This window comes from Chelonoidis abingdonii, chromosome 3 (genome assembly GCF_003597395.2).
Source record: "Chelonoidis abingdonii isolate Lonesome George chromosome 3, CheloAbing_2.0, whole genome shotgun sequence".
Lineage (NCBI taxonomy): Eukaryota > Metazoa > Chordata > Testudines > Testudinidae > Chelonoidis > Chelonoidis abingdonii.
In genome coordinates this window covers 39,179,571-39,197,467 of record NC_133771.1, presented here as the reverse complement: position 1 = coordinate 39,197,467, position 17,897 = coordinate 39,179,571, and the positions used below count along the sequence as shown (strand labels likewise).

The window sequence follows — 17,897 nt, the reverse complement described above, 5'->3', positions numbered from 1 at the left end:
TTTTCCAGTTGCCTATGCGCTGCCTGTTCAGATAGCCTATACTGCCCAGTCAAACTGGACTGATTTTTCAGAGTGTTGAGCACCACAGCTCCCTTAGAACTCAGTAGGAGCTGTGGGTGCTCAAAAGCAGGTTGTAAGTGCCTTTTCTTTGAAGTTTTTGATCTATTGCACTGGCCACTTATAATAGCCATGTACAATCTTTCAATAGTGTTTGTATGTGTTTAAGGCCTACAGATATTTTGCTTCCCAAATTTATATTATCTAGAATGTTACACAGTTCTTCCTCTTGCTTTCATTCAGAAACATTTGCAACAGTCCCACAGAAGAGATGAGAATAAGTCGATAATAATAACAGCATTTGCAGACAAGAAAACACTGATCCATAAATAGGATATACTGTTTTAAGGGCGTGATTTTGGTCCCATTGAAGTTAATGACAGAATTCCCATTGACTGCAATGTGATCGGTAACTGAGGTCTACGTAGCTTTCACATGTAAGTTAAATACTTCTTAAATTACTTTCATCTGGTTAATGGTAACAGTGATGACTTTCACAGGATATAGGGCTGGTTTTCTCCATTGTCTCTTGGTACATCAAGCCATTTTGACCAAAGAAAGTTAAAGCAGCCAAATAAAAATCTTTTATGATTTACAAAAATTCCAAAAAATCCCAAACTTTATCAAATTGCTGAGACATACACTTATTTTGATCTTGGCAAATTATTATCTGAAACTTTTTAATACATTAGATAAACTAAATTAAAGAGAATGTATTTCATGAGTAGATTTTTCAGGCTAAGCTTGTATGATTTACATGTTGAGAAGTTGAAAGAGTGGTGGTACATGAAAAGAAAACAACAGAAGGATAGATATAGGTATAAGGTAAACAAAGCCAACTGTTATATTAAAGTAGTAGTTGATTTAGTCAGCTCCCTACTTAACTTTTATATTTATTCACATCCTTCTCTTAGTTTCATACACCATTCTTGCAAACCACTGGTATGTAAATTACACTAGCTAAGGTCTGGTCTACACTACAGACTTATATTGGTATAACTACATCACTCAGGAGTGTGAAAAATCCACGTAGTTCTACTGACCTAACCCTCTGTGTAGCCAGCGCTGTATTGGCAGGAGAGCTAATATGAGTTAGCTAATCCGAATAAATAACACACCTTCTTTTGCAGTTTAGACATACAATCACCTGATAGGTCAATTTTAGAGGTGATGTGAGAAAAGAAGCATTAATAAGTTGATGCAAGTCCAATGGTTTCCAGCTGAGTACAGCAGCATTTGAGTCTAAGATATTAAATCAAAACTGGTGTAACAGACATGCTGAATGGTCCTGAAAAAGACACAAATTACAGCTGTTAAGACTCCATTAATCTCACTTCTGAATTTGGCCCTTTCAGCCAATGCAATTATTTTCCATGTAATTATATTATTTGCTAAACATTACTTGACCATTCTTCAGAGATGGCTGAATAATTAAAAAATGATTTTCAAATAATGATTGGATGAATCATCGGCAATGAATATTCTGAACAGCTCTAGTTTCTCCCTATTTCCAAAAACACATACATTTCCCAAAAACTCAAAGTTTGAAAGAACTTAAAAAATCTTAGACTTTAAAAAAAAAGACTTCTTTTTTTTTTTTGGTGCCAGAGCAGATCGGAAGTTTCTGAGCTACTTCAGAAAGATGAGTGAAATAGATCTATTATGGATGCAATGAACATTTCATTTTATTCCCTCTTCTATTCTACATGGGTTACCATTAAATATAAACTCTCTTGGCATTTTGCAGGCAATAAAAAGAGGCAATAAACGTATTCCTTTCTGCAAATTGTCCACTTGTACTATTTTTTAACCAAGCATGCCTGCTTCAAATGAACTTAAACCACTGTGATGCCAAAGAGAGCTGACAATTGGTTCAAATAGATTCAAGCGTACCAGTGTACCTGTTTGAACAATTCAAGCAACGAGTTTAACCCTTAATTGTATTTGTGAATTGTCCTCAAATAAATCAAAGTTTTTAAGAATTTGTCTTTCAAAATTGAAAGTATTTAACATGTTATGAACATATTAAACTTTGGATTTTTTGGCAGAAGTATTCTACTGTCTACTCAGGGTCAGAATTCTTAGTTCATGCTGTTCAGTGATCACCCCAATCACATGGTATTATCTCTGTTTTCTGATTGGAGGAACTTACTCTTACAAACTACCACTGCTTCCAACTAAAAAGACGTTTTCTTTTATCATGAAACACATTTTATTTCTTGATTAAATTAATCTTGGTTTACAGAGATTCATAGGACAAGATTTTGACTAAATAAATATTTGTGAACAGTGAATAATAAGGGAGCATACATTAGACATGGGCAACATTTTACAGACTAAATTTTTTGCCAAAAAATGCATATTTGGGTTAACCAAAACATTTTGCATAGAATGAACTCAGTTATGTTGGCCAAATATAAAATGCAATTCTGAAAAAGTCAAAACATGCTGTTTTGACATTGTCTAAATAAAACATTTCAATTTGAAACTGCTTTTCATTTCAAATTTTTTTTTATAAAGATAAAACACCCTCAAACAATATGTTCTGTTCAACCTGAAATAAAAGTTTGACATTTTTGTTTTATAGACAAATTAAAAAAAATGTTTTGAGTGGACCCTGAATTATTTGTTTATTCCAGTCAGTTAACTGAAAAGTGAGTTATTTATTCAGTTCTTGTATGAGTAGACCAAACCCAGTTCTCATTATGTTTTATATTGTTTGACTAACATTACTGGTAAAAGTCAAAGGAATTAACATAAGCTGTGGAAACAACGCTTCTTTGGCTATAAATTCAGCCTAGTTATGTTTCTGAAACTGCTGAAGTACAGAGAATGAGAAGTGACTAAGCACTAAGGCAATATAAATATAGTTATGAGCTGAGTGAAACCTCATTATTCAGCTGAATTAAAACCTTGTTCAAACTCATGTAAGCGAGTCCCCGATTTAAGATGTCTGTAAGACACTGTTAAGGGGCTAAATCAAAGTCTAACAGAATCTGGCCAGAAACTAGCACCAGGTGAGTAGGGTTTGGGTTTTATAACCAGATGTGTGTGAGTATGGGTGTGTGACAAAACACACAGAAACTGAGAACAGACAAGAACAGAGACAGACGGGGAAAGCAAGAAAGCCAAGCAGAAGCCTGTGAGCACAGTGTGATGCTGGAGAAAGCTAGAGAGAGCGAGCTTTCAGGTCTGTTGCCTAAAGAGGCTTGGGATTGTAATCTAAGAAACTACTCCTTTGTTCTTGGTTCTCTTCGGGGGCGGCTCCAGGCCCCACCACTCCAAGCATGAGCTTGGGGCGGCAAGCCGTGGAGGACGCTCTGCCGGTGCCACGAGGGCGGCAGGCAGGCTGCCCTCGGCGGCTTGCCTGCGGAGGGTCTGCTGGTCCCGCGGCTTCCTAGAAATTCCTAGAGCCGTCCCTGGTTCCCTTTGTGTTTGGAGACACAGGACTTTGCACATTTCTTGTAAATAAACAAGACTACATTAAAGAAAATATCAGACTCCATCAATTTCTGCTTCCAACTGGAGCTTCCCAGGGCCCTGAACATTGACTAGTAGTTGTTCTGGTCAAAAAGTGGCAACAATATTGTTAAAAGTTTAAGAAAATATGGTAGGTAAACATACGGTTGATTATTTAGAAAATTAAGTCTAAAGTTAAAGGCAAGCACTTTATTTAGGAGAGCCTACAGGAAGTAGAGAAAAGGCAGAAAGCTATGCTGAAAAGCACAACAGAGTGAGAAGTGAACTTCACATTATGAATTATTTTTAAAATATTGTATAAATATTCTTATTCCAAATGCTAAAACATAGTTAACATGCTCCTGTATAATTTATACATATTATAGTTTATTAAATATATATATGACATGCTGCAGGGGAGTTAAATTTGCATTTCTTGACTTTTTAAAAAAATGTTAACTATAAATTTAATTTTTATTACATTTTCTAAATGTTATAAAAGACAAAAATCTGAAGAAAATAAGCATCTTTGCACCTAAATCATGTAGAGCCTATGAGAACCACAAAATTGCAGATCTAAATGATTTGACTAAAATGAGCAATGACAAACAAACTCTCTTAACATTGGTTGATCAACCAAATGCTCTTTATCTGATTTGGCTACAAAGCCAAAATTATCATGCTGTAAATATTTGGGAAGACTAAGGATACATAGAAGACCAGGACCTCAATCCTGCAGACACTTAAGCTCCTGCCTATCTTTAGTCACATGAGTAAAATTATGTTGTGCTTAAGTAATTCTGTTGATGATGAACAAAAAAGGGAATTGATTCCATCTCCTTTAGTTGTGTGGGCTCTGCGCTATTAAAATCGGTACAAGAAAGCATGACAGGTCTCATATATGCCCACTCCCTTTCTCAAGAATATATAAAACAAAGATGTGGGGCCCTCCATCTTCGCAGAGTACATGGCCAGTGGCAGTCCCAGTAGTAACTCCATGCTCCCGTCAGTTGGCTGACCTGACAGTCCTTCTGAGTCCTTGGTGCTGCAGAGCTTGTCCTCAGGCATGGGGCTCAGCAATGGGTGGGACACGTCTGTCTACCAACTCCTCACCAACTGAGCTGCAGGGCCCCCCTTTTACTCTTTCTGTCCCCCCCCCCTTCTTCCCCCTGCCCCAAATCAGTCTCGGCTAGGTGAGTAAATAGATGGCTGAAAGTGACATTCTCACTAATGCGGGATCCAGTTTCCCTGGACTGCTTGTCATTCTTACTTTGTTTTTATTCATGTATACTCAAAGCACTATTGTGATTTAGAGGATCAAGCCACTCAGGTGATATTTTTTTATTTCCAGGAGGAATCCACATTTTTTTCAAATGAAAGATTAGACGTGGGTATTTACCTGGGGCTTTAAGAAATACCAAATATAATAGGACTCCCCCCCCCATCTCATATTGGCAACAATAAAATAGCAATATAACACTGCACTCAGTTTCAATATTTTAAATAAGTGTTAGTGTGCTTCAGGAGAGTTAAACAAAAGACGACGACTTTTCAGGATCCAAACCATAGTGAGACTGAAAATAAAAAGAAAAGAAAAAAAAAGTAGTGAAAGGAAGAGAGAAAAGCTCTAATGGAAAAATTAATACAGTAACTCCTCACTTAAAGTCATCCTGGTTAATGTTGTTTTGTTGTTACGTTGCTGATCAATTAGAGAACATGCTCATTTAAAGTTGTGCAATGCTCCCTTATAACGTTGTTTGGCAGCCACCTGCTTTGTTCACTGCTTGCAGAAAGAGCAGCCCATTGGAGCTAGCTGGTGGGGGCTTGCAACTAGGATGGACCGGCAGCCTGTCAGCTCCCTGCTCCCCTAAATTCCCTGTGCGGCAGCCGCCCAACAGGCTATCAATTGCTGGGCAGTTCAGCTGTCCCTCCCCCCACTGCCATGTGCTGCTCCTGCCCTCTGCCTTGGAGCTGCTCCCCGGAGCCTCCTGCTTGCTGTGGTTCTGCCCCACGCTTACGCCATCTCCACAGAGCGGGCGAGGGACACAACAGGGCTCAGGACAGAGGGAGCTTTTTTGCAGCAGCTGCTGTCTCAACTTGCTGATCTACTTAAAAGGGAAGTGTACTTAGAGTGGACTCAGCATCCTTAAAGGGGCAATGCACATCTCTCTCTCTCTTGCTCACACACACGGTGTATGACTCTCTCTCTCTCTCTGCCATGCTGTCTCCACTCCCTCCATTCATGCCACTTTGTAGAGCGTGAGGCTACATTAACAACAATGTATTAACCCTGGAGGGCTCAGCCGAGTGCTAGTTCATCCTTTAGCAGTAAGGCATTCTCTGGGAAATATCCTACCCACAGACTCCTCCACCTCAGCCAAGCTTCACGATCATCATTGCTGTGTACACTATTAAATTGTTTGTTTAAAACTTATACTGTGTATGTGTGTGTACATGTATATATATATAAAATATAGTCTTTTGTCCAGAGAAAAAAATTCCCTGGAATTTGTGTGGGCCTAAATTTCAGAAGGGGGTGGGGACTGGGTTGCCACATTTGTAATTGCTAGTAACAGGACCCCCGAGGCTCCACCCCTGCTCTGCCTCTTCCCCAAAGTCCCACCCCCTACCCAACTCTTTCCTCAAAGCCCCGCCTCCATCACTCACTCCTCTTTCCCCCTCCCCAGATCGCTTGCTGGATCATCTCAAGGAGGCTGCCTGCAGGTAGGAGGTGGCCCCGGCTGGTGTGGGTTAATGACCCTGTGCCTATCCCCATTCCACAATAACCAAACTTTTGGTTTGGGTGCCATTTAGGGTTGCCAGGTCCCCAAAAACAAGGCACCTTGCAACACAAAATGGCACCCAAACACAGAAACCAAAAATCAGACTGCCCAGGTAAAAACCAGACAAGTGGCAGCCCCAGGCAGGGTGGGAGTGTTCTACCCTAATACATAGCACAGGCTTCGCCTAGCTAGGAATTCTTAAAATTATTGTGTTTTAAAAATAAATAGCTGTGTGGATTCAAACTGATTTTGCAGACTTCCATAATACTTTGGGAGTTTTGTAAACCCTTGCACATTGCAAATTCACTTACCTCTAATTTCTCACTGCGCAATCTTTTATTTCTTCCGAATTTTCCCCCACCATCAAATATAACCACCTATTTTCAACACGGCAATACAGTAGAGTATAATTTTGTGAAATTTATCCATCAAATCTGAACACAGTAAATGTCATCAGCTCCTAGCTATTCAAAAAATGTTATGAAATTTTAACTGAATTGTATACCTAATTTAATTAAAATAACATAGTTAGGAAGATAAGAGTCCTAGAAAAAAATATATATTATTTGAGTGGCTGATTTATTTGGACTGGTCAATTGACAAAGATATTTTAATTAAAAAGAAAATGGTATAGACAAATGGAAACATTTGGAAAATTAACTACTGCATATTCTACTTATCTTCTTAAGACATTTTACATTTCAGTCTGTTATATTATAATGTAATTTAATATGACCTTTTTTTTTTCTATTTACATTTTACTGGGATTTCCATCTCTTACTTCTCAGTTAAACACATTACTTATACAAAATATGGAATAATGAAATAGCATGAAGAGAAAGATTGGAGGGTAGTAAGGAAACTTCAGATACAGCATGACAATAGCCCTGTTTATTACAGGTCCTCATGCTTGATACTTCTGCATCTACAAGGACCCACAGAAGAGCTTCACTTGTGTGTGCTGTATCCTTCTTCATAGTACAACCAAACTCTGTCCTATGTACCACAAACACCTCACGACACCACCTACTGGCATGCGCCCACCAGCTCTGTACATGGGAACTACTATCTGCAGAGCCCAGCAGCCACTCAAGATGGCAACAAGCAGCAGGTGCCTCCCAGATTTGTTGCCTCCTCAGATTTCCCAGCACCTGGAGTCACCTGGAACAGCCAATGTCCAAAGAGGCTGCTACTCATCTGTGGCTTTTTTGTTATTTCTTAAATTCCCTGTAATGTTAAGCAGAGGGTCCATAGGCTTAGCACACACAGAGGGAAGGCTGCAGGCTGAGATGCACAAGAAGCAGTGCTTGGCCAGGAGAAAGAGTAGTTAAGGAGAGCACTGCCACACGCTGGTTGGTGTATTTTGCTTTTTTCAATGGAGGCGCTATCAGGGCGTGGCTAGGTCAATTTGCATAAACCACAGCACTGTTTGGCTGGAACCAACGGGGGGCATTTGTGCCCAGAGGTAGCACTTATTTTAGAGGCAATTTTACAGCGGCCCTCCAAGAAATTTAATCTCCTCACTGCACTGCTTTGGAAAGTAAAGGTATGTCTGCCAATAGAGCTACCCTTTTAAATTAGTGGGTTGGGGACTGCCAGAAAGAAGGGGAAGCTGTTGCACTTACTCCTCGGGTACTAGGGCTGGTCAGTGAAGTCTTTGGTCATCTTCTGTCCCCTCCCCTCCTCTGTATGTGCCAATGCTCCCATCCTGAGTACCCCAGAGTCCTTTTCCTTCAAGGGTGGGCAAACTTTTTGGCCTGAGGGCCACATCTGGGTATGGAAATTGTATGGTGGGCCATGAATGCTTACAAAATTGGGGGTTGGGTGCAGAAGAGGGTGAGGGCTCCAGCTAGGGGTTCAGGCTCGGGGGGGAGGGCAGAAATTAGGAGTTCAAGGTGCAGAAGGGGGGGTCCAGCTGGGGCAGCGGGTTGGGGTGTGTCATAACAAATAGTTAAGGGTTAACGTCTCTTTTACCTGTAGAGGGTTAAGAAGGTCAGTAAACCTGGCTGACACCTGACCAGAGGACCAATAGGGGGACAAGATACTTTCAAATCTTGGTGGAGGGAAGTCTTTGTTTGTGCTTTTTGGGTTGTTCGTTGTTCGCTCTTGGGGCTAAGAGGGACCAGACGTACACCCAGGCTTTCCCAATCTTTCTGAATCAGTCTTTCATGTTTCAAAATTGTAAGTAATAGCCAGGCAAGGCGGATTAGTCTTATGTTTGTTTTCTTAACTTGTAAATGTGTCTTTTTTCTGGAAGGATTTTTACCTCTGTTTGCTGTAACTTTGAATCTAAGGCTGGGGAGGGGGGGAGTCCCTCTAGTCTATATGAATCTGAGTACCCTGTAAAGCATTTTCCATCCTGATTTTACAGAGATAACTTTTACTTTTTTTTCTTTCTTTAATTAAAAGCTTTCTTTTTAAGAACCTGATTGATTTTTCCTTGTTTTAAAATCCAAGGAATTGAGTCTGAACTCACCAGGGATTGGTGGGGGAAAAGGAGGATGGTTAATTCCTCCTTCTTTTAAGATCCAAGGAGTTTGGATTGGTGTGAAGCCTCTCAAAGCAACCCAGGGAGGGGAAAGTCTAGGGGAAAAGGAGGGGGATAGTTAATTTCTCCTTGTTTTAAGACCCACGGGGTTTGGTCCTGGGTTCCCCAGGGAAGGTTTTGGGGGAACAAAGTGTGCCAGACACTATATTCTGGCTGGTGGCAACATACCAGATTTAAGCTAGTAATTAAGCTTAAAAGTGTTCATGCAGGTCTCCACTTTTTGTACCCTAAAGTTCAAAGTGGGTGAAAAACCTTAACGGTGTGTGGGGAGAGTAGGTGCTCCAGCTGTGGGTGCGGGCTCTGGGGTGGGGATGAGGGATTGGGGTTGCAGGAGGGTGCTCTGTGCTGGGACCAAGGGGTTCAGTGGGTGGGAGGGGTATCAGGGCTGGGGTGTGGAAGGGGTTCAGGAGTGCAGGCTCCATGTGGTACTTACCTCAAGCAGCTCCCAGAAACAGGCATGTCCCTCAATGTCTCCTACATGGAGGCGTGGCTAGGCAGCTCTGCATACTGCCCCATCCACAGGTGCTGCCCCTGCAGCTCCCATTGGGCATGGTTCCTGGCCGCTTGAGGTAAACACCACTCAGAGCCTGCACCTCTCCCCACACCCCAACCCCTGCCCCGATTCTACACCCACCCTCCAAACCCCTCAGTCACAGCCCAGAGCACCCTACTACACCTCAAACTCCTCAGCCCCACCCCAGACCCTGCATCCCCTCCCACACCTGAACGCCAATGTTGTGAGCATTCATGGCCCACCATACGATTACTATTCCCTGATGTGGCCCTTGGGCCAAAAAGTTTGCCCACCACTGCCTTAGCCCCTTGGACCGATGCTGAGCAAGGGAAGGGTTGGAGTGTTTCTGTTAAAGGGAGGGACTGGGCGAGGCATATCCCAGGGAGAACAGTCCTGCAGGGGACAGCCCTCAAGCCACAGGAAGTGTGCCTGTGGTTTGTTTTTCTTTTTTGTGTGTGCGGGGGTGTAAACGGTGGGGCTGAAGCTGGGTTATTGAGGCCTATTGCCAGCTTGATGTAAATTACTCCTGACAGGAAAGCAGGCGGGAGGAGCTAGAATCACTCTCCGCCCCGTGCAATGCCGCGGGGTGTCACCAGGAGAGCTGCTGAGCAGCTGCACTTGGCGAGCAGCGGCTCGGGGAGCCCCTCTGAAAGCGGCTCCTGGGGCTGCAGAGGAACCCGTCAGAGGCAGCAGCCCCCGCCTTCCCCCTGGCATCAGGGGCCTGACTGAGGCACCTGGGTGAATGCAGGGTAGGGGGACACGTTTCCCCCCATAGTCAAACATATCCGCGTGCAGCCCCCTCGCCTACGGGGCCAGGGGAAAAGCCTCCGATGCTGCCAGCCCGGTGCGGCAGGACTGGGTAGGGAGGGGAGTCCAAGCCTGTGCCTGGCCCGGGGAACCTGCCCGCAGAGGACGGGGAGCAGCCGGCCGAGGGGTGAAGGTAAAGAGGGCGTGTGGGACGCCCAGTCCGGGGAGAGCCGAGCTCCGCCCAGGCCAGCCGGGCTGCTCAGCCCGAGGGCGAGCCCAGCTCTCCGGGCGGCGCCTGGCTTCTCCTCCTACTCTGGGAGCCGCCGCCACCGCCCGCGGAGCTGGGACGCGGCGGGGCGGGGCGGGAGTCAATGCCTGATCCAAGCCCTGCTGCGCTCGCCGTTCAGAGAGGAATAATCCAGCTGCATGGGAGGAAATGAACGTGGCAGGGAAGCAGCCGCCTTCAGCACCGCTTGAGCGCCCGGCCAGTCTCCTCGTCCCCACCTGGGCAAGTACACGGCGGTCCCTTTCTCTCTTCTCCCTCCTTCGCCCGCGGGCTCACCCCACCCAGTCCCGAGAGCAACTCTGTGCCCTCCCTCTTAACCAGGCAGCTGTGAGCGATCCTGTCCCGGGAGCGCACCAGTCTGGCCGCCTGTTTTCCCGGCGGCTCTAAGGGACTTTAACTTCTGGGCATGTTTGTCAGTTGCGCGCGGCTCGAAGGGCAGCTAAGCGAGAGGGAGTCGGTGGACAAGATGAAGGAGAGTTTGCCGGGGTCGCGCTGCCTTTGCAGTCGTTGCGTGGAGCTGCAGTGCACACCGGGGCACCGGGAGCGGACTACCCGCTAAGGGTTGTGCAGCTGCGGCAAAGCGTGGCGCGGGATCGCTTAGGTGCAGGGTGATTGTTGTTCTGTAATCATCATAAAAAGTTCCGGTGGGAAACCGGCCGCTATGCGTTGTGTCTCTTTCAGATGAGCTATCCTCTGCTACTGAGAAGGATGTGTGTGTCTGTCTGATGTGCACACACCCTGGTAAATACATCTTCCCCCCCCAAGCGGGAGTTTCAGTCGTCATGAGAGCTGCCTTAGATCTACAGCTCCTGCTCTTATTGACAGTCGAGGGGGAGTAATTTGTACACTCCCCATCTCTCTCCAAATACAAGACATTTTCACTGCATTGTAGCTACACAAATTAGTGATCCTTTTGTTAAATGTTCCTTAAAGGTTGGCTAAGTTTAGTCATGTTCCTTTACGCTGCAGCTTTGCCTTTGGAGGGTCAACTTTAAAGCCAGATGTGCGTTTGTATACAGTAATCAGTTGAAAACAGCTGCCAAGCTGCTATTGATTAGTATGTACTTTGTTTTCAATAACCATATTTAGCGTGTGTACATGTTCTCTATTTCATTGGCTTAAGTTAGAACACACTGTAAAATGTTACTTTTCTCTGTGTTTGTTTATGAAGTCTTGGAAAGTAGGAAAACCACTAATAGATTTGCCAGGAGTGATAGATGCTGTATGGTCAGGAAGAACACAGCCTAATTAAATAGCTACTGAATGGTTTTGGGTATGTACCATTGTATCTGTATCATCCTTCATCAGATCAGTTGCTAAATTGCATTGGAAGACCACACACTTTAAAATCCTACCAATATAATATTTCAGTAAGATTTAACTTTCTTCAAGAGGATGAGAACAACTTTTTAAAAATAATTCAGTTGTGTGTTTCAGCCTCCTTTATAATAATCATTCAAATGCTGCTAGTATAATTGCAATTCCATACTGACAAAAATGGATGGAATCTTTAATATATTTAACAATAAAGGTACATTTGGAAGGGTAACTGATTCAGGGAATTGGAAAAACTTGCCACTCTGATTGCATATTCGAAAAATGATTTATAAATGATGCCCTCTGATAGTTGTTCATACCTTTCCCTAATTTAATAAATGAAGGCAATTTGATATAATTGACTATGAAAATCTTTGTATTAAATAAAGATTTTAATTTATTGATATGCCATTTTTGAGAGGCCGTCACTTAAAATTACAATCATTTCAGTTTAGTTGCTACATTTTTAATCAACTGAGAAATAATGCAATACATAAAACTGGTTATTAGTTTTAAATTATAAATCTCACTTTACCTTGTTTAAATAATTTGGAACTGATTATTTGTATGGCTTATAATGACTTACCAATCTTCACACACCTTTTTAGAAACTTTAGCTTCTCTAAAAGCTAAGTAGTATTAATTTCTTGTCCATACTTTCTCTATAGCATTACTCCCAGGCAACTGGATAAAGGTTGATTAAATTTACTGTCATAGGATAAATAAACACTTTGATATCTGTTGTGAAATTCTATAATTTAAAAAAGTGGAAGGAAAATCACATACATGCTTTAGTTATGCTACGGTTATCAGTGATAGTCAAGGCAAGCTGGTCTAATCTTTGGAAATTTGCTTCATATCTAACCAGTGTGTGTGATTCTCTCTGACTTTAGCATTTATATGATGTATCGCTTGTGTTCTGTGTGCTTAAAACTTTCTGACTGTGTCTCACTATCTGTGTATATTTATAAGTGTGTGTATTATAGAATTTACTTGTTGATAGGGATATACAGGTACATACCCTTGTTTTAAACACACAGTGTTCAATGTAAAAATGATGGAGGTTGTTGTAATGTGTTAACCACTCACAAGCAAATGATATTCTTAAATGTAGCAGATTCTCTATTGGGTTTAAGACATGTTATTCCACTGCTTTTAGTTTAAAGCCCTGTTCTTAAACTGTGAATAATCTGTACAGCAATTATCTGAAAATGTTAGCTGCTGTGTAGGTTGAAAACTAATGCACGGGTAATTTGGAGTATTTCAGTGTTAAAGGTGAAGATTGCTCACTACTATTCAATTAAAAGCCGCAGTTAGTCTTCCCTTGTAGATATGTATTATGCCTGAAACATTAAGGGACAAAACCTCCCACTGACTTTAGTGGGAGTAGTTTTGATCCCTGGACAGATGTGCAAAAATGTCATCTTTTGAACTAAGTATTGCAGGACTTTTTTTTTGTCCTTATGAGGGACTACAGACTTGCTGCCACATAGAAGGGAAGGACAGAGCATCTGTGGATTTCAATGGGCTTAAGGATTTGGATCCTAAGCCTCAGAACATTGTCATAGATTGAAAGCAAGAATTGCATACTTTGACAAGTTGCCTTTTTTAAAAAGCATTTTTCTTAAAAATGCAGCATTGCAAAATGGTAAGACTTTTTTTTTTTTTAAGATTAATAAAATACAGTATGCATTTTAGTAGTTTAGACTGAAAAATACCAATGTGGATGCTGGACATTAGGTATTTACATATTTACACACCTTCAGAAAAGGGACCTGCTTTTCAGAGGTGGAGAGAGGAAACAAATTTCACTGATGTCAGTGGGAGCAGTGGGGTTACAGCACCTCTGAAAATCCAGACACGTGAATGCATATGGAGATGCCTGACTTAATAAACCTTCACAGTAAATATGCCTTAATTACAATGAGTAAACATTTGCAAAATTTTGATATTTTATATCAGTCTAATGGAAATGTGTTTTAATGCATAGGAAGGTGCAGTGTATTGCTGTTGATATAGTTCATGCATAATCTATTAAGAAAATAAGGTACTATTAATCAGTTATTTGAGTATTAAATACTGCCAAACACATGGCACAATTTCATTACCAGAATCCAAAGATATTTTAGCATAGAAAGAGCACGTATGTTTATTGGTTTTCCACAAAATGACACATCATTGCTCCATGAAATGCAGAGTTCAAAGTTATAATCAAATGTAATTTTGAATGGAGTCTCAATAGCTGCTTAAAGTAATATCTGATGTTTGTAATCTTTGGTTTCTTATCCAGCTGAGTTTCAATTAGCATATGGTTTTCTGTCATTGTTGTAAACTTACAGAAGCACAATTCTGCTTCTGCATATAACTTGTCTTCTGCCTTTCTGTCAAAAGAAAATAAATGTATTCAGATGGCCAAACCCATTAGCAATGTTACAATGTATAGTCCATGGTTTTTAATGAGTTTTATATTATCAAGCTGCTATTAATTAATATGTATCAAGCACTTTGTTTTTAATAACAGTATTAGTTCAGTGCCTGAAAGGGAAAGAAAAAATGATTTTTTTTTATTACTGGCAAGTTAATTGAAAGTTTAAAAATAAGCAGAAGAATTAAAATGTATGCATTGCCTATATGAATCTCAGTCTCTAGAGCAGTATTTTAGAGAGACTAGTTATGTAGCTGAAAGTTACTTATGTATATTCTATTTCACTCCTATTGGATTAGTTAATATATTCAGTTTCGTAACAGTTTTGGTGACTAATGTGCACGGAAGCCATGGGAAATCCTACAACTAACCTTTCTTTCTATCTGAAGTAATGAAAAAAGCCTTAAGAAAAGTAACTAGGGTTGTCATTTCCCCTCTTCCCCCCTTTTTAAAAACTTGTTTGTTTTGTCACCTGTGATCAGGGAGGAGATTCTATTGTGTAAATGAGAGACCAAAAATGAAAAACGAATTCAGGTGATTAAAATCTTATTTTGTCTCAGATTTAGGTGAATGTAGATTTATTTCAATTGTTAAACTTGTTTGGCAGATCCAATTATTAGCTGGTCCAAATAGTCATAACTGCATTATAGTGAATGGATCTGTGACAGCTTACACCAGGTGAAGATCATCAAAATTATAACAGAATCATCCAAAACACAGGACTTGGTGTGATGGAGGACTCCAACTACCCAGACATCTTTTGAGAAAATAGTCTATGCCCCATTGTATTATCTAACAAGTTCTTGGAATATATTGGGACCACTTTTTTATTACAGAAGGTAGAGAAAGCGATTAGGGGAGAGGCTCTTCTCGATTTGATTCTGACAAACAGAGGAACTAGTTGAGAATTTGAAGGTGGAAGTCAGGCTGGATGAAAATGATCATGAAACGATAGAGTTCATGATTCTACGGAATGGTAGGAGGGAAAACAGCAGAATAAAGACAATGGCTTCAAGAAGGGAAAGTTTAGCAAATTCAGAGAATTGGTAGGTAAGATTTGTGGGAAAGCAAGTCTTAGGGGAAAAAGAGTTCACAAGAATAAAAAACTGCCTAAAGAGATATTACTAAGGGGCACGAGAGCAAAGTGTCCCAGTGCGTAGGAAAGATGGGAAGTATGGTAAGAAGCCAGGCTGGCTTAACTAGGAGATCGTCAATGACCTGAAATTTAAAGCTCAAAGAAGAGTTGTACAAGAAGTGGAAAGTAAGTCAAACTACAAAGGGCGTGTGTGTGTGTGTGTGTGTTTGTGTAAAAACATGTAGGGACAAAATTAGAAAGGCCAAGGCACAAAAAGAGGGTAACCACGTTAGGGATATAAAGGGTAACAAGAGAAGCAAGAGGAAGACTGGGGACACGATAGGCCTATTACTAAATGAGGAGTGAAAGATGACAGAAAATGCAACAATTGCCAAAGTGTTAAATGCCTTTTTCGTTTGTTTTCACCAAAAAGTTAGCAGTGTTCAGACGCCTAACTTAGTGAACATCAGTGGAGTAGGATCTGAAGCTAACCTAGGAACGTGACATGTTAAGAATTATTTAGACAAGTTAGATGCCTTCACGTCAGAAGGGCTTGATGAAATACATCCTAGAATATCTAAGGAACTGGCTAAAGAGTTGTCTGAACCATTAGCAATTATCTGAGAACTTGTGGAAAACAGGAGAGATCCTGGAGGACTGAAAAAGGGCATATATAGTCTCTCTCTATAAAAGGGGGAATAAGGACAGCTCAGGAAATTCTAAACCATTAAGTTTATCTTCAATGCCCAGAAAAATAATGGGGAAAAATAATCAATCAATTTGTAAGCACCTAGAAGATAAGATAATAAAAACAGACAAGATGGATTTTTTTAAGAACAAATCATGTCAAACCAACCTATTGTCCATTTTTTACAGGGTAACATGCCTGGTAGATAGCGGGAAGCAGCAGATATGATGTACCTAGACTTTAGTAAGGCTTTTGATACTGTCTCACATGGCGTTCTTATAAACAAACTAGAAAAATATAGCCTAGATCAGTGGTTTTCAGCCTGTGGTCTGCAGCCCTCTGGAGGGCCGCTGTCATAAATAGATAGCTAAGGGTTAATGTTTCTTTTACCTGTAAAGGGTTAACAAAGAGAACCAAACACCTGACCAGTGAGACCATCCAGAAACTGTATTTGGTTCACACTCAGGGAGTGGGAGTCGTTGGGTCTGTGACTTTTGTCTGTCCTCGGCTATGGGAGGGCTTCTTTCCTATCTTCAAGCTCTAATCTCTGTTTCATAAGTGTGAGTACAAAGGTAGCAAAACAATAGGCATATATGTTTTGTTTATTTACATGTGTGTAGTTTGCTGATGTTTAAATTGTATCTTCTTTTTGAATAATGTATTTATATATTTTTATTTATAGTATAGCCCTGTGTATGTTCATCTTAATGCAGAGATCAGATGTTCATGTGTTTTTTTTTTTTTCTTCTTTTTATATAATAGTCTCTTCGTTTTTTAAGACTGTTTGAGTTCTTCCTCTCTGGGCGAGGTGCTAAGGACACGAAGGGTAAGGCTTGTAACTAGCATTCATTTATCTGCTTCTGTGGGATCTACTAAATATCGTGTTGATTACGGAGGGGTAAGCTCTGCAGCACTCATAATTGCTGGACGAGGGGTAAGAGAGAAGAATCATTTCTGTTCCTTGTATTTGGTTTGTCTCTATGTGGATAGAGGAGACACCTATGTTCTATGGTATTGTAACTGGTCAAAATTGCATCAGTACGTCTCTCAGGTTAGCCCAGAGAGGAAAGTCTGGGTGGGAGGAGAGGGGGAAGGGAAGTCGGTTATTTTCCCTTTTGGTAAGACTCAGGGCTCTGACCTCTTGTCCAGGGAAGGTTTGGGAGACAGAAAGCGCCAAAACCCTGGAATTTCTCTGGTGATGGCATCGAGATCAATCTTGAGCTGCTGTAATTAGCTATGAGGGGTTCATCTAGCATCTCAAGTTAATTTGAACGCCTAAGGTTCAATCGAGGAGTAGGAAGCTACGACAGCCGCAACTGTGCCTGAAGATTTCCAAAGGGGCAATACCTCCATTTGAAAAACTCTTTAGGGGGCCTGTTAATGAAAATGGTTGAAAACTGCTGCCCTGACCAGCCTGAGTATAAGGTGGCGTGCACAACTGGCCTGGAAAAAGTATACTTGGAGAGTAATCATTAAGTTCACAAATAACTGAAAGGGTATATTGAGTGGAGTCCTGCAAGAATGCATCCGGTCCAGTTCTATTAATACCTTCATATATAGATTTGGTTAATGGACATAGAGTGTGCACTTATAAAGTTTGAGGATGATACCAAGCTAGGAGGCTTACAAGCACTTTGGAGCAGATGGTGCAGCTCCCAAAATCCAAGAACAAGGTTCCCTACCAGGTTCACTCGCTCCGGGTTTTCGGGCAGCTTTCGCAGCAGTCCTTCACCCGGAGCAAGGGAAGGACCCTCCGCCGAAGTGTGCCGAAACAGTAGGACCGCTGCAGCTGAGTACAAGACCTTGTCCCTGTCTTCCCCCACCCCACACACCATACGATCCAACTAGCGCCTGCCCCCGACGCCCTGCCTCGTCAGAACCCACAAGTATTTCCTCCCCGCCTCCGCACGCGGAAGCAGCAAGCACCTGCGGCTCCGGGGGCTATTTAAAGGGCTGGGATCCCCTCTGTCTACCACTCCATCCGTTTAAATAGCCGCT

General features: G+C 41.7%; 1 protein-coding gene across 1 annotated transcript in view; it reads left to right on the top strand.

The window, feature by feature from the left end:
- The first annotated feature begins 10,525 nt into the window (after nucleotides 1–10,525).
- Nucleotides 10,526–17,897, top strand: part of SNTG2 (syntrophin gamma 2) — a 534,493-nt gene continuing 527,121 nt past the window's right edge. The window contains exon 1 of the mRNA XM_075063695.1: nucleotides 10,526–10,616. Coding sequence (XP_074919796.1) covers nucleotides 10,545–10,616 — 72 coding nt within the window. The 5' untranslated portion in view covers nucleotides 10,526–10,544. The remainder of the gene's footprint in view (nucleotides 10,617–17,897) is intronic.